At 38.9% G+C, this 23,241-nt stretch overlaps 1 protein-coding gene across 1 annotated transcript; it reads right to left on the bottom strand.

Annotated features, from left to right (window-relative positions):
* Window positions 1-244: 244 nt before the first annotated feature.
* Window positions 245-22,526, bottom strand: LOC102221823 (cartilage acidic protein 1). Its single transcript, XM_005801622.2, has 15 exons — window positions 22,384-22,526; window positions 19,035-19,225; window positions 16,982-17,178; window positions 16,514-16,650; window positions 12,831-12,987; window positions 10,399-10,533; window positions 10,170-10,312; window positions 6,659-6,795; window positions 4,588-4,670; window positions 4,085-4,185; window positions 3,808-3,976; window positions 2,950-3,095; window positions 2,666-2,708; window positions 2,422-2,565; window positions 245-2,186 (listed from the first exon to the last, which is right to left on the bottom strand). Exons 2-15 carry the CDS (start codon window positions 19,217-19,219, stop codon window positions 2,071-2,073), a joined length of 1,893 nt encoding a protein of 630 aa, XP_005801679.1. The 5' UTR covers window positions 19,220-19,225; window positions 22,384-22,526; the 3' UTR covers window positions 245-2,070.
* Window positions 22,527-23,241: the final 715 nt, after the last annotated feature.

Raw genomic sequence — 23,241 nt, 5'->3', positions numbered from 1 at the left:
GACACTTAAAATAAAATTAACAAATTGGAATCACACAGCCAGCTGAAGTAATGAGAGCTATCATGGTTTTTATGGAAAGAAAAGCCCTGCAGTAATGTTGGAACACGTTCAGCTGTGTCCTTCCAATGCATTTAGCTGACCCATCCTGCAAAATGGAAGATTACATTTCATTTCTCGGTCATGAAACCGAGTCCGTCCATGGGGGAAAAAAAAGAGAAAAAAAATTTCCTTTCTTCCTGACTCTAAAGTTTCACCTTAGCAGCAGCCTCTGGTCAACTGTCCAACAAATATTTCAGTGAAAACATATTAAAATATTTGACTTAAGTGGACATGGTCTTCTGAACCTTCATAAACTATCCACAGACTCTTTGGCAACCACAGAAAGCAAACCACCAATGTGAAAATGGACTGAACAAAGAGCCGGAGTAAGTGACTTTTAGTTTATTGTCTTTTTAATGGACTGCTGCCATTTTATTTTTCAGGAAAAAAAATGTTGCTGATAAACTGATACTATGAAACACTCAGGACTTACATTACAGTGGGTGCTGCTAAATATTTTGGTGTATCTCTCTCTATAGATGATAAAAAGCTGGTGGAATAAAACACCACCTGTGAGCAATTCATAGTCTCCTGACAGAAACACACGATAAATCAATTTTTATTCATGTACAGAGCTCCGTAAAAATTAACTTCCGGATTACTCAGTACATCTGAAATCATCTTGACAGAGAAGAACTTTGGTAAGTCCAACAGCATAAAGAAATATTCTAAAAAGTATCTTTAAAATGACAGAGGGTTCACATTTCTGTTAGAAATACTTTTTGAACCTAAAGTGCATTCATGAGTTGACACTTCCCTGCAGAAAAGCAAGAAACAGTCAAGCTGTCCATCAAGATCTTGTTAGTATCTTCATTATTTCTATTTTTGGCCACAGTACAGTATTTTTTTTAACTTCTCAGGACATAGCAATGTAAAAACATATTGAAGCATACATATTACCAGAACAATAAAGAGTTCTACTTGTTTTATGACTTGCTCTCAACTTTAAAGGTGTGATTGTTGAAAAATGACCTACACTGCCACAAAACCTCAGGGGCAAATCTAGACAGTTTTCCTCAGGCATATGGCTCAGGGTCACAAAAGCAAAGATGAACAATGCAATATTAAACTATATACATTTGGGATGTGCAAAGATAAATGGTAGTACACAATGTGTATACACAAATTTAGATTTGTACACTTGAAATTGCAAAGGCAGATCTTACTGTGAATTCATCAACATTTTGATGCTAGTGTGAAAAACAACCCAACATTGCAAAGTATTGTAAGTCTTCCTGACACCTTCCCATGATTTCATTTCAGTGTTTGTTTCATTCAAATCATCAGATGTAGTCTCACACTCTGTATGCGTTTCTCCACACACACACAGCCTTGCATCCATTATCTGCTCCATTTTATTTCATAATTTATTCCTATAAATAAATAAAAAGAAATGTGTCCTGCCATTTGCGACAGATGGTCCAGCATATGTTTCTGTACCTGAACACTTCATTGGACCACGCACAATCAGGCACACACACGTCGCCCACACAGACGAAAACATTCACGCAACCTAAAGCTTTGTATTCATACACTTTTCAGTAAACATATAATCAAGGTGAGAAAGATCTGTAATGATTAATACACATTGTGGTATGGCAGAGATACAGGTGGGATGTCTCCAATAAACATGCTCGGTGGATTCATCTCTGAATGTGCGGGGGGTATACTAAAGCTTCCCTTATTGACTTGGCATCAGTTCAGATCACACTTTGAATGCCAGGCAATGAAATCAGGGGTCCACAGGTGACAGTTCTGATCTCTGTAGCTCACGGCAAAGCTCCCAGGGGAGGCCAGGAGCCACAGGGCAAAATACAGCAGCGGTGACAACCAGGTATATACAGTAACCGATGAAGAAAAGACAGCAGAGCTTCATAGTGAAGAAGTAGGAGGATATTTCTCAGAGAAAAGTTTGCACACAGTTTCTGTACATCTCCGCTCAGCGGTAAAGCGGAGGAGAAAAGAGTAAAGCTACAGCAGTCCTATCTGCAGGTGAGTAGAGATGATGGGTAGCAGAGTGAGAGTAAGCATATGGAAAGCATTGCATTCCCCTGAAGAGTGCGTCCTTCCAAAGTAAGCCACCTGGGCTGCAAAGCAAAACGAGAAACAGAGGGCGGAAAACTGTCAGGCAACAACTCATTTAGACTGATGCAAGATAACAAGTGTAGAAAGGGGAAATGGTCAGAGAAATGTTAGCAAGGCTAAGCCTTCACCCAAAACCAATGTAATTAAAGCCCTTAAAGCCTCTCCTTTTCTCATGGTGCTTCCTTTGTTCTCCTGATCTTGGGCAATCCAGCGATTTATTTTGTCAGGACAACTCACCCACACAGGCAGACCCATCGTCATTGGGCTCAAAGCCCTGGTTGCATCTTTTCTTGGCACGGCATTTATAGCTGCCGTAGGTATTAGTGCAGATGGGACGGTCAGAGGGGCACATAGAGGGGAACTGGGTGCATTCATCTTTATCTAAGGATAAGGAAGGCGAGGGAGGCAAAGACACTTGACTGAAGGAGACTCATACAAGGAGACGGAGATCATGAAGGGAAAATAAATGAGGTCCGCTTACCTGTGCAACGGCCAAACTCATTTAGAGCAAATCCATGACCGCACTGTAAAACACAATTGATGTGAAGCAAAAAAATCTTTACAGTCCATTAATTCCCAGTTCCCAGTAAATATCATTGCATTCTCTGTACTGCATCTTCTGATTCTACCGGCGACTTAAAAACAACAGAGAGCCAACTTAAATTGGGCATCATTTCCTTCAGCAAAAACAGTACTGGCATAAAAACTAATCGGTTTTAACCAAGTAGCAGTGTAATATTGTGGGGTTAATGTTGGGTTCTTTACCTCGATTTCCACAGTAGGAGTCACTTCCTCCTCATCTTTTGGGTAGGGGATCTCCAGCACTGAGTTGATCTCTGAAGGCTCCAGAGGACGGGCTATTGAGCGCCCATCTGGCCAGTACACTTCAACATTTGTGGCCACATCCCTGCCTGTTTAAGTAAAAATGATTTCCGGTAGATGTGATGCACACACATGCACACCCAGAAAGAGGTTATATGAGCTCAGCGAATCTATAGAGCAACTCCAGTAACAATTTACTGTGTTGACAGTCATGACTCTTCCATCTTTGTCTCCTTTTAGGAGACTTAGTTGCACTCTCTCTTCTCATCATTAACTGTTTTAATCAGGCACAGAGAAAGCCCATCTCCTCGGAGCCTTTGTGGATCTTAATTAAAGTGGCATTTTTTAATGTAAACAGATCTTCAGTAACCCTGCCAGACAGGTGCACTGCCAGGGAGCCAGAGACTATTTCACCTGTTCTGAACCAAGATGACACCCTCTCACAGTGCTGCAGAGTGTATCACGTATAACTCCCTGAAGTCTGGAGGTCCTTTCTAAAGTTACAACATTTTGCAAGGTTTGCTGCTACAGAGTGTAAAATGCGAAGGCCACAGGAGCCGACCTTTTCTTTGCAAGCCCTGATGCAGAACTGAGAGACCAGAGAGCTCAAAGGATAAAAAAAATGCTTTCCCACTATTAGTATCTAATCTTGCAATAATTTAGAAAATGAAGTATGTTATTTTAGAACATGTCAAATAAAAAAGGCCTGTTAATATAATGCAAAATTGACTAGTTGCAGCCTCACAGAGGAGCAGATTTAGCCGGCTGAAAGGCTGCCTGGTTCTTTAAATGTGATCTTACCAAGGCCAAAGTGAGCGACAGGTTCCATCTCACACAGATACCCCGAGCCCCCATCAATAATCCGTGTGTGTGGGCCGCTTTTCTTTGTGTAGACAACCACTTTAGCTCCTCGGGCAAAAGCTCCAAACTTGGTTCGGGGAATCACTCGGAGCCATGAGTTAGTGAGGCCCTGACACATGAGGAGGAGGAAAAGGAGGAGGAGATGGGTCAGGGAAGGATGACTTATGCTTGACCAGCCTACAGAATATAAAATGCTATTTAAGACCAGCACACTCACCTGATTGACTCTGTAGACAGACAGCGGCTGTGCTGCGCTTTCGCCATGAGACACCACCAGTTCCAGGCGGCCGTCACCATCAATATCTGTGGCTATGGCTCCTGGAGGCTCATCACAATAAACACTTCAGGAAGCAGGTTTTACAACAATCACTATCCTCATCAACAAATATATGTACATAACTGAAGAATAACGGCGATGACAATGTGAAAAAGATAGGAAAGGTAACACATTTTCAAAAGTGGACCATTGGTGTCATCTAGTGGTGGGATGTAGTACTACCATATGAGACTTTCAGATTTTCTTGATGTGTTAATGAACATTTACATGGTCACTTACAGTTAATGTAACAACAAAATGTGTATATATTTTCCCCTTTCACAACTTCAACAAAAATTTCTTAAGTGGATTTAATTTTCCGTTTTATTAGACTTGATAGGCAGGTCTACAGATAATAACAGGGTTGTGCAAATAAAAGTTTTTGATTGTTTTGACAAGATTACCAGTTCCTCGTCCATCAGGCTCTGCGGCCTCCCCAATATTCAACTCTTCTATCTGGGGGTCCGCATGTTCTCTCCTGCTCACCCTACAAAGGCACAACATTACCTTCACATTTCTGCACATCATCAAAGCATTACCACTAAAACATAGAAAAACTAAAAATTAATTTGCTACATTCACTGTCTTATTTAATGGCATACTGAAGAGAGATGTTTATTCAACTTTAGTTTATTTGTTTCAGAAGAAATATTAAGTAATAAAAAAAATACTGAACTCTGCAGCACAGCATTTATAGGCTAAGCTAATAAGTTATACCTTTCCCAAGCTGGTCTTTTGGTTGTATAAAATCATAAAGAATATTATAAAACTTTATAATACAAACACAGAGCTGAGGATAGATCATAATAGCAACTAGGACCAGACAACACAATGTAAAGTAATTACTTCAAAAGATGTTGCCTTGAAATAAGGAGTCATGTCTATATATTTGACCTTTCTTAACAAACTGTTTCAGTTTTAATCCCAAAATATTTGGGATTTGTCTTGTGAAATTGAACTCAGCTGTCTAAGCATTGTAGATTAATTCCCTGTTATTAAAGATTTAACAAGAGGGGCAATTACTTTTTCAAATAGTCACAGGTTGCTTTGGATATCTTGTCCCCTGAATGAATAAAATCATCAGTTGAAAACTACTTTTTTTATTTCCTCAGTTTATTTTTGTCCAATATTTAAATGTGTTTGATGATCTGAAACATCTAAGTGTGATGAAACATAAAAAGCAGAAGAGGCGAGTACTTTCTCACAGCACTACATAGCCAATAATGCACGATCTCCACTTTATTGGACAGTGCAATTTGTTTTCAGTGTAAAACCAATACTTGAAAATGTTAAATAATTTTAGTCTATGGTTTTGGGGGGGACTGTGGCTCAGTGGTGGAGTAGTTGTCTTGCAATTGGAAAGCTGACGGTTCAATTCCAGTTTCCTCCTGTCATGTGCCCAAGGTGCTCACCGATCTGTGCATAAATGTGTGCAAATTGGTGAATGTATCTGTAGTGTAAAGTGGCTTAAGTGGCCAGTATAACTAGAAAGGTGCTATATAAATTGAGTCAAATTACCATCTTTGAAAGCAAATGTCCCTGCAAGTTATTCCTGAGGTCTTCTGTTTTTCTGCATTTGAAGTTTTCTGTCAACTTACATTGGTGGTTATGAACAGTGACACACTACAAACTAGTAAAGTGTGCTGTATGCAAGGATACCATCAACAACCACACACATCCAGAACAAATGGCTGAGTAGCTGCCTACCATGCTGACCACCATGCATGAAAGTGGTAGAGTTCCACATTTATAATGATTCAATATCTTAGAGCCACTAATGTGGTGATTTTAGCTGGTATAGCACTAACATCAGCTCAGTATTGATTTGTTGTACTGGATTAATTAGCTTGTTCAAGCATGTTTTTTTCTGTGCCAAAGAGCAGAGAAAATAAGCTTGTTCGTCTCCACAGAAGACAATGGCTGAGCCACTGGCTGTGAAGTAGTGACCTCTTTCAGACCAGAAAGATAGATTTTTCTTGGGTGACCTGGCGTGGAGAAATATTCTGATCCAGGAGATCTCTGGTGAATAGGCTGATTACTGATATTCTGTGTGAACTGAAATTTGAATCCTCTTCAAACAACTTTGCCAAATCAGATTTTACTCAGAGAGGAAAGGGTTCATTTTACTATCAGTCAACCAATCACACGTTTTGCACATTTTGAGCACTGAGTTAATTAATATTATCTAGAGAGGAAACCAAACCATGAACAAAGAAAGATCTTAAAACTGTCTTAATGAAAGAATCATTCATGTGTAAAGAAGAAGGAAGAGGCGGGACGCCAGACTAGATAACTATCCTTTTCCTGGAAATTTAAATTCCCTGCAGCTTTCAAGCATAGCATTAGAATATTAAATCAAGACACAAAAGCATTTTATTAACCTCCTCATCAAAGTGCTCTTTAAACATAAGGTCATAAATCTCTATTTGCAGTGTGAACACCTAAGATTGTTTGGATTTCATTCACTGTCAGTACCTAAAGAGTCTGTTGGCTGAGGGTCCCCTATAGGCGATGTTATTGAAGAACACCTCCAACTCATTGTCATTATCAAAGTCAGCAGCAATAACTGTCCGCACTGGAGATGGCATGGAAAACTTCTGGGAAGCTATGTCCTGAGGAAAAGGGGAATAGAAGAGAAAACAAGTGACATTTTTCTATTGAATAGGTGTATTCATTCATCTTCTGATCATTTGTATTCATTTAATATTGTTCACATGTAAGCTCTTAATTAGAGTATGAATAATTCTCTCCAAATGTATATTCACTCTGAAAAAAATTGTTTTATCTGGGATGCAACATGTGTATTTTTTGCATAAATGATCACTGTCAGTGACGTATTATTGCTTTAAAGAGCAGAGCACAAAATAAAAACACAAATATATTATTGATATGAGAAAATGGCAGCTTGACAGAGCTGAGTGTTTGTCAGTAAATAGAAATGGCAGCTTAAATGCAACAGCGGTATGACTGTGTCTTGCTATAAAACACTGTCATACTTTTACAGGGTTTCAAAATTCCACATTTTTCCAGTTGACATTTCCAGATATCTCATTCCATTTTCTGACCAGTTAGGACACGAAGTACAGCTAAAGAAATTTTGTTGACTTTTCTGTGTGTTGTTTCGGTTCTGTTTGGAGTTGCCGCTGTGTTATATTCTGCTAATCTGGTTTCTCTTGCATGTTGAGTCATATTCAGATACTGTCTTATCTATAAGCCACTTCATAGATCACTTTATCACATATGGTCTTATTTTTCTTTTTACCTCTGTTTTTAGATGCATTCCGTTTAGGTTAAGGGGTACCTGATGTGTCTGCAATTCTTTTGCCATTTTTAGCCCATGGCTCCCTCAGTTATGCGTCTCCCCATACCACCGCATTAATGGGAAAATATAGTTGGAAAAAGTATAGTTGGGGCAAACAGGTTAGACGCCTCCCCTCTACTCCACTTCCTAAAAAAAGTTTCTGCAATAGCTAAGTTTTTGCATGAGGAAGTAACAGATATGTCCTCGCTTCAGTGAGCTGGTGATAAGTCTTGAAAGAGTTATAGAGCGGCCCTTCACTCCTCCCAGTATTTACTCCCTGTTTTAATTATAAGGCTCATAAAGCTGCAGAGGTAGGGGCCGCCCACATTGACCTTCTCCTGCTCAGGTGAAGGAGAGGGGATGGCTGTCTGAGGCGCTGAGGAAACAACTACATTTTACTGTGTCACTTACTTAAGTGCAGAGACAAAAATCTGAGCAAATAAACATAACATTAACATTTTTAGTTGAAAATTGGATCCATCACGACATGGAGCTAGTGTGCGTATTGAAATTAGTACACATTTTAATTTACTTAATTATTTATTATTTTACTTTTAGATAAAATTCACTGCAATTAATTGCCATCAAAAAAGAGGAATCTGCCAAGAGGCCTGTGGCAGATCATTTCACTCTCAGCATTTTGTCAGATGAGAGTGAAATTTGATATTAAATATAAACACTTTTGCCTACATGCAAAACAGTATTGGTCTACAAACCATATCCTGTGTGAAACATGGTGGTGGCAGCATCGTGCTGTGGGGATGTTTTTTTCTGTAAAGGGAATGTGGGAAGTGGTAGGAGCAGATAAGGATGATGGAGGGAGCTATAAGCAAACCTTAACCTGTTTTATCTATTTGTGGTAAGATTTTTCTGATTACAGATGCTCTCCATCCTGTCTGACTGATGATGACCCAACTATGGAAAAGAACTGATAAACTTTCTGTTTCTGAAAACTGTTAAATCAGGATCTGAATACAAATGGACAACACACTTTTCAGATTTTTACTTGGACAAAAGAAACTTGTACTATGCACTATTTTCTTCACACTTTTCACAATTATGTACACATTTTTGTTGTCTGTCAGATAAATACCAGAACAAAATACACTGATGTTTCCCAATGACAAAATGTGAAAAAATGTGATAGGAATGCTTCTAAGGCAAAGTACTTTTGTTTTGCTGTGCTGTGATTGAGGAAAAAGTTGTCATAAAATAAATGACAATTAGTCACAATTATATGTAATAAGTCAAATTCCCGACAAATCTCCTCACAAAAGCTTTTTTTTAATCAAAATATCTTATTTGCAACAACGGAATCCCACCTTAAGTGCATTTGCAATAAACGAGAACAATTGTATGACTTCTGCTAAGGCCATCTTCCAAATATATGAACTGATTTTGTGTATTGGATATGTGTGTGTGTATAAATTCAGGTTTCCAACCTACTATAAAGAGTAACCTATCTAACAGATTTTAATTAAACATAAAAAGGCCTAATCTGCACTTTCCATTACCAAGACAAGCTGCTGGCTCAGCCCGATTTAAGTGTTGGTTTATTGAAGTGATACAACAGCTTCATTATGCAAGCCAAAGGTCAATATTGGATAATATGGAAAAGTGTAAGCTTTTCTGGTGCCTGAATATGTTGTTGGCTTGAGATTTAACTTGTTGTCATACAGGAAAACACTACACCCTAATTTTGTTTGTCTTATCTGTAAGAGTGTGGAAGAGTTGAGACGTGTGTGTTGGTATGATTGAATAGTCTTGGGGCTAAGTATCACACATTAACCCCTTACTTGACCCATATAAAAATGGCTCCTGTGACGTTTATCTCCTGTATAAAGGATGTGGGGGCAGACAGTGAGAGGTAGATCACAGAGCTTGAAGGGTCTGCAGATTCACACACAGCACAGCTCATTCCTCTGTGTCTGTAGCAGAACAACATAAAGACCCCAAATGACACATGTACAATGCTGGTTGTTAATGGAGTAAACCACAGGAGCCTTTAACTACCACTTGAACCCAAACTGAAGCCCCATGAGAGGTGCTAATGCGTTAGCACATTCACTGTGATAACAGTTTAGATTTGCAGATTTTATCCTGGTTTCTCATTAGACATTGATTTTGATCAGAGGAGAACAAATGGAGACCAATAACCTGAGATATACTTCAGTATGTGAAACGTGTTTTTTCAATGTGGGAATCACTGATCAAGATTTTATCATGCTCAAAGACAACTGGTTAGTCTGGATTATGCACAGAGCTGCTAGTGAGTTTTAAATTGGTACTATTTCTGTCAATGAAGTCTCCATATTCCATAAAGTTACTCCATAATTAAACAATTACAAAGCTGATGAGAGTTTTTTTTAAAACTTTGCCAAATTTATTATTGGCTTAAGGTGCTATTCAGTTCTTCATTGGTCAGGTTCTCCTAACGGTACCAGCATACAGTTTTATATTTATTGTTAATAAGCCATGTTCTGTGTGAGAAACAAAACTTTCAGATGTTTTTAGTTTAGAAAGTAAGAGGACTTTTTAAAAGAAACTTCATCTTCTTGTATTTTCTAAATTATGTGCATGTACGTAGAACATTTGGATAAGCCATTACAATTTTGTTTGTTTTGTGGAACCACATAAAGGATTTTTTTTTTCCATTGAATGAAAGACATCATTTCAGGTCCTTACCTTAAATTTCTGCTTGCGGTTGTTTAGCTGTATGTATAGGCGGTGAGGTCCATTCCAGTTCCCGTACACAATGTCAGTCCTGCCGTCACGGTTAAAATCTGCCAGTGCCACGCCTCTGCCATGCTGCATGGGGTCCTCCACTCCTAGAAGTATATACCGAAAGGCTATTTCATACTTTGAAGCCTAGATGTGTTTAGTTTTCTTCAAACTTACACTGCATGTCCCTTACCAGCCTGCTGTGCAACATCAGTAAAAGTTCCATCGCCGTTGTTTCTGAACAGGAAGTTGGATCCGTACTCATTGTCACAGAAGATATCAGATAGAGTTTGACTAACAATTGGCCCCACCACCACACCTCTTCCCCCTTTGCAGATGGATACAATGAGAGAAGGTCCCTCAGTAAGATAAAATAAGGCAGCTAGTTAAACAGAGAAGAAGTTTAAAAAAAAATGAAACTGGAAAGGTGAAATACTGTACTAAACAACATGAGCAGAAGGGAATTATAAGAGATCATTAGTGTGTTTTCGGTCCATTTGCTTCGAACAGTGTAGGGCTTTTTTGCTGACACAGACTCTAATTTTGATGGCTACAAACACAGGTAAATAACTACAAGGAAGTACAAGTGCAAACAAATACAGCGGACCAGTGATACAACACATACTGAGATGTTTTGCATTAACCAAAGACTAGCAGTAATTTAATCACCAAGATTAAAAGAAATCACAGCAAATATCACCCCATGATTTCCCAATGACTTCCTATAAAGGAAGCTCATTGCTACAGAGTTTAATCTCAGACCAGCAGAGTTTAATTATATAGCTGACGGGGCTTTGATTGCCCTTTCTCCGTGCAGAGTCAGTGCTGTGAGTCAGACCCTGAACCTGATTTACTGGCCCGCTTCATCAGCCCGGACAAATATCACTTGCCCCCAAGAGCAATAAACCACAAAACGCCTCTCCAAAGATATGTAACCATCAGATATACAACTTCACAGGCTGTCTGTCTGCTCTGATTAACGGCAGCCTGATGACAAAGCCGTCCAGCTAACATCACTCACAATAACTGTGAACCAGCTCGCTCTGGCCCCCTGGGTGGATCAGATGATGTCCTTCACGTGGAAAAAGAAAAAAAAAGATCCAGAGATGATAAAGCTTCATTCTGTCACTCTCAAACACAAAGTCATTGCCCATTTTCGAAACTCCGTGGAACATCAACATCAAGGACTTTTCAATGGTTACAATAAAGTTTCATTAACAGGTGATCTCACTCTTGGTTATGAGGAAACAAATCATAGTTAGGTTGGGCCTTTCTGGCATTTACTGCTCCACTTTTCTATACATCATTGGCTGTATAGCAAGCTTGAATTGAGTCACTGAGATGAGGGAATTCTGGCTTTAGAGCTCTAAAATGAAAGAACAGACGGCTGGCAAAAGTTTTAAACTCATTTGATCGGTTTTGAAGAAAATGCCGAAATAAATTCAGGCAAACAAAATATCTATTAAAGAAAAAGTATTCATAAAACCACAGATTTGTAACTAAAATAAAATACTTCAAAAGACTAAAATCAAAAGAACACAAAGCCTATGCTAAGAAATTTCACTGGATATAAATTGGATTTAGCTCTTTGAACTATTCAGGCCTTCTCAGCATGTTGTGTCTGGTAAACTATTGGAGCCAATTGGCCACATGTTTTAGATCAACATGCTGCTGAAAGATGCAGGGACAACACATTTTCAGTTTTCTGGCACAGACCACCATATTTGTATTTAAAATAGTTTTTATATTTCAAAGGCTTCAGAATGCCATAAGCTCAGACAAGGTGCTGATGGCCCTTGGAAGAGACACCAGCACACTCCATTACACATTATCCTCCATTAACAGTGGACAAATAGTACTTTTCCAAATATTCATCCTGTGTTTCATGCCAGACCTACATGAAGTATTTGCTGCTAAAACACTCAATTTTAATTTCATCTGATCGAAGCACATGGTTCAGGTTCCAGTGAGGTTTGGCAAATTCCACACTTAGTGATCGTATGGACATAAAAAGTTATTTTCTAAAGACTTCTCTTCTGATCATTTTGTTGACATTGAGCTGGAAGACCTGGTGAATCCAAGATGCCACTTTTTGCTATTTCTCTAACATTAAGTTTGCATAGTGAAAAGATTGTCTGAATACCAGTTTTTATCATTTCTTTACTAATATGAGACGATTTAGGCAGTTAACTATTTTCATGTGACCATTTCCAAAATTAGGAAAAACATCACACGTCTGCATAACTTGAAGGGTATTTTCTTCAAGTTATACCTATAAATACATTGAGAATGTTATTAGTTATAGGCACTATTAATTAATGGGCAGCTGATTTGGGATAATTTCTTGCCTTCCAGTGAACGTTCTACTAATGTCTTTGTGAAAACATAATAAAAGATGTTCTCATTTACTCTCTTCTTGCTTTTCTCCTTCTCTGGAAAACCTAGCTCTATTGCTCAAATTTGACGCCAAACAATCTACCCGTATGGACTTTTTTGTTGCAGAATCTATGGCAACAAAAGGCAGATTCTTTACGGCAGATGTCAGCATTAATAACACTTTAAGGGCAGGTAGCTGTAACAAATCATCAAGACCTATTTCAGTCTCCATAAACTCTTGACACTCACCAATTAGTTTGTTAACTCCAGCTTGCTCTGCAACATTGGAGAGGGCAACGACTCCCTCAGAGAGGTCACTGGCTGCCTCGTCCATCTCTATAAGAGCGTGAGGTCCCACGTCTCCGCTGGCATAGTTGGCGATATAGATAGCGTAGCGGCCGGTACCCTGCAGAAAAACATGTGCAGTTTTCATTAAATTACATCTGTTGACATTTTATAGCACAAACTCAGACATGTGAGAAAACAGCTCGGTCATTTGACCTTTCTGGGAGTTTCAGAGATAACATTTATTGCCACCACTCAACTCTAACATATGAACCAGATACTTCTGATTAAATAAAATTACTCTGGAAGGCTAAGTGGTTGAAGATCAAAAGGTCAAGCATGGAAATGACATTTCTTTTTAACATGTTTCTTAGCAAAGGCAACCTTTCCTATCTCTTGTTTCTCTGTTTTGCTTCTTTGAATTGACATTGCAGCAATAATTGTTGCAAAATCCGGTTTATAGTGCAAAAGGTCAGTAAGAGTAAAAAAATATGTCTCAGAGTTCAGACCAGAAACAGACCTGGGGCTCAAAACCTTTTCACATCTGAATGTTGTGACTTTTAAACAACCATGCCTCTGTGATGTTTTCCATTGATTTGAGGGCACATATGTTTATTTTGTTGGATAATGTGATCTAAATCTGTATGGAATTGGTTCTACATGGCACAACTTAGCTCTTCTCTAAAGCATATTTTGCTCTTTATTTCACAATATTGCAGTAAATGAGCTCAAATTGAAAAATATTCCCTGTTGGCAAGAGTGATTAATAAAAGCTACAAAATGCATAATTAACTTCTATGCTTGACTATTGTAATGTTTTATTGCCAGGAAAAGCATTCAGCTGGTCTAAAATGCTGCGGTAACAGTTCTGACGAAGAAGACAAAAAATAAACTTTTAGCTTTGCTTTTTTGGTCTCCTGCAGAATGCAGAAAAAAATTTAAAATTATTCTTACATGTACATCTCTGAAAGTTTATATTCAATATTTGATTGTTCATTTCACTGGATCCCCAACAACTTTTCCTTTGACCTGCAGTTTTACTTTTGGTTGCAAGAATATCTTAAGGTAAAATTGAGATTCACTTTCTGTGAGGCAGACCAGCAGCTATCTGAGGATTTGGTGCTACATTAACTGCAGGCAAAAAGCTAAATGGCCGGGCATAGTCAGACCGTAGCCGAACTATGGTCAGGTGTTTTTGGGACGTTCATTTTCCCACGCACCTTAAAGGACCACAATAGTCGAGTTCCTGTGAAAACCCTCCAGAATCAGTTTACCTCATGGTCTTTTGACATGAGTGTGGTTTACAAAAGTATAGCAAACCCAGCGAACATGGCAAAGGAACAATTCTTGCAAGTTCATAAGTTGGGAGGAGGAGGAGATAATGACTGACAAGTTGCAAAATCACATTTCATTTTCCATGTTATCAGAAAGAAAAAAAAAACTGAAAGCGTTGGTCGGACATTTGTCGCTGCAGCAGAGCAGAACTGAGTAGGTTTTAATGTTTTAGTCCAACAGTTGTACTTCCTGCTGGGACAATTGATCCTCAAAACGATCCATGCTGCTCACTGGCTGAAAAACTGGCTTCTGGAAGAAGAGTAATTTGGGGTTGTTTTCCACGTACACAAACACTCCCATGAAATTCTGACCAATCATACAACAGTTTTGCATGCAGAGGGGTACTAAAGGTTCGCCATGGGGGTTTTGACAACAAGGGGTGGAGAACAAAATGAAGTGATTCTCAACATGCAACAGTGACACTGAGAACCATTTTCATCAGTTTGGACCGGCAATGCAGAGACTTTAACTAAAACAGGGTGAAATAAGTGAGATGTTTGTTGATTTAAACTAAAAAGAGAAAAATAACTTTTCTCCATTTCCATTACTTTTCTTATTTCCTGTACCTATTAAGCACCTTTTTCCTCATCAAACGTTCTCTGTTCTCCCTTTATCTCCATTCACCCTGCTTTTTACCCCTTGTCCCCTCTTACTCAGCCTGGCACTTCTTGCTCTGCCTCCCTTTGGAGATTAATTTCACACTCCATTATCAGTCAGAGTCCCTGCAGACACAAACTCACAGACGGAACCACACTAATAGACTATACACTCGATTTAAATGAGCTTTCCCACCAGGCCTAACGTGTTTCCATCAATACAAATGCACGCACGTATGCAAGACCACACAAATAAAAGCCATCTGACCATTTTTGCTCACCCTACTGTATTCTTATGTGGAGAGTAAGGTAAACAACTCGAGCTGATGTAAATGCCACTTTACTGTGCACAATATGATGAGCAGTTTCACAGAAATACACACACATGAAGGAAAACAACAAAAAAAGTTAAGTGTAATGAAAAACCTGAAGGCTAGTGGTTGTTACTTAATAAAGTTAAAAGTCAATGATTTTTCAATAAGTCTTCACCCTAGGCTAATCCTTGTCACTGAGACTGGCAGTCACGATAGCTTCTCATGCATTCCCGCACTAAAACTGCATGTGTTAATAATCCAAGCCTTTAAAGAAAAAAATTAATGACTTAGCACACGCAATGTAATTTTTTTTTTATCAACAGAAACTGTTTATCATTCGTCTCAAAATTTGCCATCACTGTAAAAATAAATCTCTTATTTGAGCTTGTAAAGTCCACTTGTTTTCTCCAGGTCCTGCTCAAAGTGGGCCGATCCATCAGCTCTATGTGAGACGCCTCAATATGTCAGTCTCATCAGTTCGTTTAGGAATAATAATGGGACGTCAGCTTCAAGGAGACCTGGAGAGACGGGATGGCCCGATGACAAATGCACTTCGTCTGCTACAAGATAACATTTTATTTATGGGTAAACAAGATCAAACACATTAACCACCCAGCTGACAACGCAGCACACTTTGGCTCCTCTCTCCAGTTGCTCCGAACACGTTCCAATAAAACACGCTCAGCAAAAAGGAACGCTTGGATCTGCTCGAACTGGCATGCAAGAGCGCGCATCAGGGCTTTGGCTTCTTCTAAAAGAACTATGCTATTAAAGAAGATATCTTTCCAATCTACTTGCCACCTGCAACTCCTATCAGTGCTCAGTGAGATGGGACTGTTAAAAAAAAACGAAAAAACTATTGTAATCCCTGCTGTCCTCTTTCGCCTATTACTATCTTTATCCCATCCTCTTATTAGAAGGGAGAGCTGTATGTTTGTGTGCGAGATAAGAGACAAAGACAGAGCATGTCAGTCAGAGAAGGGGGGAAAATGTTAGTGAGAGAAGGATAAAAACAAAAGAAATGAAAGGAAGGAGGGCGCAGCTACAGGCAGGAAGCAGAAGCGTGCAGTCATCACTCCCTTCCTCTCTTTGCAGGATGCGTTCTGTAAAACAAACGAGCCTTTGCTTCTGTAATTACACTGGTGCGATGGACAGAGGAGAGAAAATAGCGCACCATTCGCCCAAATGAACTGTCAGAGCACATGCTGAGAAGGGCGGCGTAGGCAGGGCATGACTTATCACTGGTAAACAAACAGAAGCAACCGTGCATGTACGTAGAAGACACTACTAGCCGGAGTGGGTGTGTGCGAGCGGGGGGAAGCAGACTTCATACTGTACTCTGGTCTGTATGCATGTGTGTGTGTTTGCGTGCATGCATGGAGAGGAAGGGGGGGTGAAATACCTTTCTGTCTATGCAGGCCACAGAGCGCCCGGCCATGGGGTTGGCCACATCCCGGTGCTCGTTTATATCGTCGTTCAGCAGGTCCTCGAAGCGACCGTTGCGAAACTTGAACAGTTTGTCTGAGTAGGTCGCCCGACCTTCATGGAGGTGTGAGGAGATAAAAAAAGATGTTAAGTTTACCTGAGGTAAAGAGGAGGTTATGAAAAATGACAAATCCAGGTTATAGAAAAGGAAATGTAGAGTTGCTGTGGTAGAAATGTGAACATTGAGTTTTCAGAAAAATGACAACGGGAAGGCACTGCAGTGTTAACAGTGTGCTCACTGCAGCCCTCACTATGATTTATCGCTACACAAAGCTTATCCGTTATCTGATGAGGACTCAGATGAGATAAGTTCAGTTACTGCTTTCAGATTCTCCTCCTAGGATACAGTGTGCAGACTGTGTGCCTTTGTAATATTGTACTGTACCAGAGAAGGCATTGTTGGTGTTGAGGACATAAATCTCCTCCCGTCCATCTCCATCTATGTCGCATGCTGTCACTCCTATGGCATTGCCTTGACGGTCCCTCAGCGCATAGAACGGGGAGCTCGGGTCGTCTACGGCGATGTTGACGAGCCCTTTTCTCTGTTTATCGTACTTCAGCACCAGGTTTGGACCGTTGTATCTGTGAACATGTGGAAACAAAGCGTCTCTCTATTTATAAATCGGAGCTAATCATGTGGACTCAAAGCATGCTCACTGAATTACTGGCTTATTTGCTTCATGATTTCTTTTTTATTATTTGAGTCAGAATTTGGTCAAACTAGATTTTAGTCATTTGCTCATTCATGTATTGTTTATTAGGGAATATGCTGTACCCAGTCAAATAACAATAAATAAATAAAATAAAATAAATCAATTTTCTGATTTTAATGCAGATGTGTACCTGGGTCATTGTCAGAGACCTCTCGGCCACATAAAAAAATTCCTTTTAATCCAATATGTTCTTCCAAAAAGTTAGTGTTCCTAACGTACAATTCAAATGAAGCAGGTTGCTCCCACGTGCTCATCCGTATTAAAGTCAGAATTATTAGAAAATGTCAGAATTCTTTTTTTTTTCTTCCTTAGATTAAGATCAGAATTTTTTTTATTTATTTTTTATAATTCCATTGGCCCAAATCCTCTTGTGTATGAGATTGGAAACTTGTAAAAAAAAAAAAAAAGTGGATACTTAACTAGGTAACACCTTTACGTCGGATTTCATAAAGAGTTTTACAATATGTTACCTAAGAAAACATATTGCTAAATTTTAACCAAATCAGGGTTCAGAATCCCTCTAGTAAAAGAAATCATATTGTTGCATCAGCTCATATTCAGCTCCATGGTAAATTGTAAAGTAGATAGGTAAATCTGTTGCTCAAATGTTTTATTCTGTATTTTATTTTGTAATCACACAGGTTGTATACCTTAAAAAGTGACCAATGTTCATTCCCAGAATTTGAGATTGTAGATTAAAGAGCCTGTTGATCAAACTGAATGTTATAATTATGTTTCCAACTGAGAGACATTAAGCTTCAAAATAATTTGTTAGTTTAGTATAAGCATAGTTTTGGTATTTTGAACTTCTGGAATACTTCTTTGGAACCTAAATTATTATTATTATTTAAATAAATACTTATCTCTGTCTGTCGGATTGGTTTGTTACAGCAAATTTGCCAACAAACAAAAGTAATGAACCAGCCAGGCAAATTTTGTTCCCATCTGCTGTTCAGAATAGGGCTTGCCTTCAAATTGAGCTTCAAAAGGAGCCTGGACAACAATAAAGAAACCAACCTGAAAATCATGAAATCATAAAACAACAATTTCATGAACGACTAAGAACCTGACAGCATTAGAAGTTTATAACCTCCTCAAAAATAACAGTCTGGGAAGTTTGCTTTATCATTTCCAGCATGAGTCACATGAAATATATTTAGGTTCCAGACATCCTTGTGTGAGATTAAAAATGCCTAAAGTGATCATTGTTATGATTACTGAAGGTCAGCAACACAGGTGCAATATAAACTATATGGAAGCTATTCAAGCAAAGATTCTCCTAATGGCAAATGAAATTACATCCTCTAGAAGGCTGTGGGATGATCCTCTTCCTAGGATACCTGCTGAATAGGTTGTTTTGGCTAAATTACATTTAGTAAGCACCCTCATTTGGGCTTATCTATATTCTGTTAAGCATTGAGAATCTCATTGCTGCTTCATTGGATAGCGAGAGGCTTGCAAAGCTATTCCCATCAGTGGCATTCTATTCAATCACATCCATTTTCATCAGTTGAGTGAGCTTCAGGGCACCTTACTGTCCCCTCTTCTAGTTTTTCACCTTTGTTTTAAAGGTTTACCTTTGGAAACTGACAATGGATTTTGGTTTTAGTCTTCAGAAGTAGATAGCACTCTGAGTGGTTGCTGTTTTTAAGAATATGTGGGTCACCTAAAACATCGGATCAAGGTCAAGAAGCCAATGAATTAAAAGAGAAACACTCCTCTCACCCAGCTACAAATATCTCCAGGTCTCCGTCGCCGTCCACGTCAGTGACAGCCATGCCGTAGTTAAGCTGACTGGGGTTGTTTTCGTAGTCCGGACGGAGAGCGGTCTTGGTTACAGCAGAGAACATGGGCTCCGACCGCTGAGCTGAGGAGTGGACAAGCAGGAAGAACAGCAGGCACAGCAGCATCCTCGCCTGAAGAGTAAAACACACTATTTGCCCCTGCAAAAACTGGATTGACTCTTCATTTTGTCCATCAAAATCCGCTGGCTGTGATGTTTGAATAATCAGAAACAGCTAGCTTACTCACCTTTTACCTGCTCACACAATTGTTCTGTTAGCTGGAAATATAAAGTCTAAAAAGTTATTGTGACCTGTGAGTACTTAGTTTTGTTAAAAGTCAATCTCTGATTCAGCTGCATTCTTCAGGTCTTAGATCTGAACAACCCATCACATGTGGACAGGACAGAAAATCCATACATGAATCGAATATTCTGGTGAGCAAAGAGGAAACCAATATGACCTGATACACCAGGCATACGGTGCTGCTCACTCAGACTTGTGTTTATCTTTTACTTGTGGGGATGAAAGGTAAGGCTTGAAAAGAGTTTGGTGTGTAAAAGCATTCAGGCATAGGATTTTGCAAAAATATAGAAGGAACGTAATTACTGTGAAAGAAAAAAAGGAGGGTGACCTTCTCATAGAAAAAATAAACTTTACACACACCTCATTTACACACACACACACGCACTAAAAGGTGTTTACAAGCTGAAGATTTGATTTTCTCTTTTCATGGATTTATGAACTCATCCCTCGTTATTCCTTCTGTGACAGCGATGAGTCGCTCCCTTCTCTGCTTCCCGACTGCTGCACAGTCTTTCCCTCAGCTCTGAGTGTTCCAGTGATGTATGGCTCTTTAACGTCTCCTTCAACAATTCAATTTGAGATAAAACTATTGCGCTGTTTGCGTAATGTTCTGCAGTAAGTCGAAGAGGCACCTCAGCTGACACCTGCAGAAATACAGCTGGGGACCGCTGCTAATTTGCAGGCAAGCTGTGCCGCGATAATGCACACTGGTTATCTGGCAGAAATGTAGACAGTGGCTGTTAGCAGGAAGGGTTAATTAACAGCAGTTTCTCCCTATTGGAGCAGGGTGAAATGACAAATGAGCTGGCTAGTTCAGGAAGCAGTTTTGCAGGATGAGAAATTTACGCCAATGTGAAATGGAAGAGGTAACATATAAATTACTAAGAGTAAAGACTTGTGAGAAGTAAAAAAAAAAAAAAAGGATTGTTGAAAAAAGTGAAAAAGAAGAATTGTACTGCAGCATATTTGACCCTGCAGTTAAAATCTCCAGGAGTTTTTTTTTCTTTTTTACAGTTAAATCTTTAGTGCAAATTGGATCCACAGCGCCCAATAGAATTCTTCAGGCTACTTTAAGTTTATGTGTAATCAAAGTCCAGTCCTTAACACATCTCTGTGGGTGTGTCCAAATTAAGGAGTTGCATCCTTCCAATGACCTGGCCTGGATGGTCTTGCCTTCAGATTTAAACACGCCTTTACCTCAGTGTATGTCCTTCCACCTAACATGGCAGCACTAAACACAAGCTGGAAAGAAATCGAGCCCAAAATCTTGCATTACTAATTTATTTATTTAATTATTTTTTTTTACAAAAATGTTGTTAGAAAACATATCTTTGCAAGTGACAAAAGCACAACCACTATCTGCCCAAAAACTCTGTTAGAGCCTCTATAATTCAGACTTAAAAAATGCTGGCTGGAACCACAGGGGCCTTTTTGATTTGATTAAGCCATGAGGTATTACATTATCCAGCCAAGGACATAGAATCGCTTTGCCCAACGTTCAGTGCAGTAAAGACCTAGACATCCCACTCAAGTGAAGCTGTGATGGATCCACAAAGCATTTCATGTACGCGTTGAGGTTTTATGGTGAGATATCTGCAGGGTCAACAATAATAATGGGAAGCAACACATTTTTTCCAAACCAGTCAAATACCATACAAAAGCGCTGGGGAAAAAAACAACAAAAAAAAAAAAAAACAATGCTGTTTGAAGCCGAGTGATGTTTTTCCATTAGATTATTTATACGAGCGGTAAGAGGCCATTACCACAGCGTGCAACATCAGCATGTGCTTTCTGGAGCGTTCCTGCCCAGCTCTGATCCTGATAACACTGCGACAAAAGAGCCAGCAACATCTTCACTTTCAAACACACTCTTCCAGATGCTCTTACCCTACGAAGGACAATCCTTACTGCAGAACACACACACACCCCACTACATCAAAACCAGTGATTTGCTCTTATTTTGGGTAACACTGCACTTATATTCAGTTTGCCTATTATTTATCACAGTGGGAAGAGGATAAAACTTCTTAAACGTCCCATTGAAACAAAAACACAAGGCACACAACTCTAAGATTATATTTTTGAAAACTTTAGCAAAGAATATTTTGATATTAAATGAATTTAGCAACTATGAACTATTTAGTGATTTATAAACTAAACAGTTTATAAATCACAATTTAGTGATTTATAAACTGTTTATTTTATAAATCACTATATATATACATCTATATCTATATATATATGTATATATCTATATATACATATATCTATCAATCAATCAATCAATCAAATTTTATTTGTATAGCACATTTCAGCAGCAAGGCATTTCAAAGTCCTTTACATCATTACAAACACATATTATATATTATATTATATATATAATATGTATATATAAATATAATTACCGGTTCATATGTTCATATATCAAATAAATCTCGATTTCTAAGAAATAACCACAAAGTATAACAAAACTAACAAAATACACCACTCCTGCAAACTTGACTCTGATCATTCTAAAAATAATAATAATAATAAAACAAGTCCATTCATCTACTATCTAGCTATCTATCTGAGCTTCTACCTACAAATTCTTGTCAAAAATATTTTTCTTTATTCAAGGAATAACAATAATCAGGAGAAGTAAGCATGAAAATATTCTTCTTGAAATACAACTGCTGCAATCATTACTCTTCTGTCAAATTTAAATTTATTCTCTTTCCATCAGCCTTTTAAAGATGTGCAGCGCCACTTCATTCGTCTCCTACTGCAGGTGGTTAATTAAAACATGTTTACTTTGTTAGCAAGCGACTTAATCAAGGTTAACTGTTTGCTTTGAGGAGAGGAGGAGGGGGAAAGCAGAAAAAAGTTACGGTCAAATTGAAAGCAACTTTTTTTTCTTTCTTTTGGTTCTTTTCGCTGCAGCACAATCCAGCCGAGCGCTGCTTGTTTCCGAAGCCGGAGTAAGGAGGGGAAACTCAGGTACTCACAGATGCAGAGAGGCGCTCCGAAAACTCCCAACAAATCCTGCAGCGATTGACAGCCAGAGGACAACGGGGAGAAACGCAAACCCGGCGTATAAAGGTTGGCTAATTGGAGCTGTTGATACCGCGGACATCAGAAGGGTTTTTTTTTTTCCTACACATACACACACACTTTCACGCAACTTCCCACGAAAAATTGCTTTATGAAATCGTTGGTGTGAGAGTTTGGCCAATAGCCCGAGAGCTTGCAGAATATGTAAAGACACCGCCAATGACGGAGCTGGAAAAGCGAGAGGTGGGCGTGTCTTCAGGTGTTCATTACAGATCGAGCCGGGGCGCAGCTGGGATCGAGATGCGGAGTTCAGCCTCTTCACTCGGATGCTTCAGATCCTGCTCCATCTGCTTATGGGCGAAACGCTCTTAGATGTCCTGGGATGTCTACCAACCTTTGTTCTTTAATTTTGATATGTAGCTACAGACTCCATTGGATGAACAACTTCTCATAAACTCAAGCACGAAATATCGACTTTTAGGTGAAGATTCTTAATATTCTCAGGCAAAATCTCACACTGTCACACCTATTTTCAAAAGATTTTTTTATATAAAAGAATTACTTTAAGGTAAAGTTGTGCATAACTGAAAAAAAAAAAGATCATTATAAGGAGTTTCAAGATTCCAGACAGTGGTACAAACAACACCTATCAACTGTGTACTGCTCAAACTTTGGAAAGCATGGTCAAATGAACGCTACTGTTGAGCAAAACCAAAATCCCATTCACAGTTTGCCACTGGCTACATAGAGGATTCAGCAAAACTGTGAAAGAAAATGCTCTTGTTATAACGAAACAAAACTGGACACTCTGA

The sequence above is a fragment of the Xiphophorus maculatus genome, chromosome 22, assembly GCF_002775205.1.
Source record: "Xiphophorus maculatus strain JP 163 A chromosome 22, X_maculatus-5.0-male, whole genome shotgun sequence".
Taxonomy (NCBI): domain Eukaryota; kingdom Metazoa; phylum Chordata; class Actinopteri; order Cyprinodontiformes; family Poeciliidae; genus Xiphophorus; species Xiphophorus maculatus.
The sequence above is the reverse complement of the archived record's forward strand: the minus strand, read 5'-3'. Positions and strand labels throughout refer to the sequence as shown.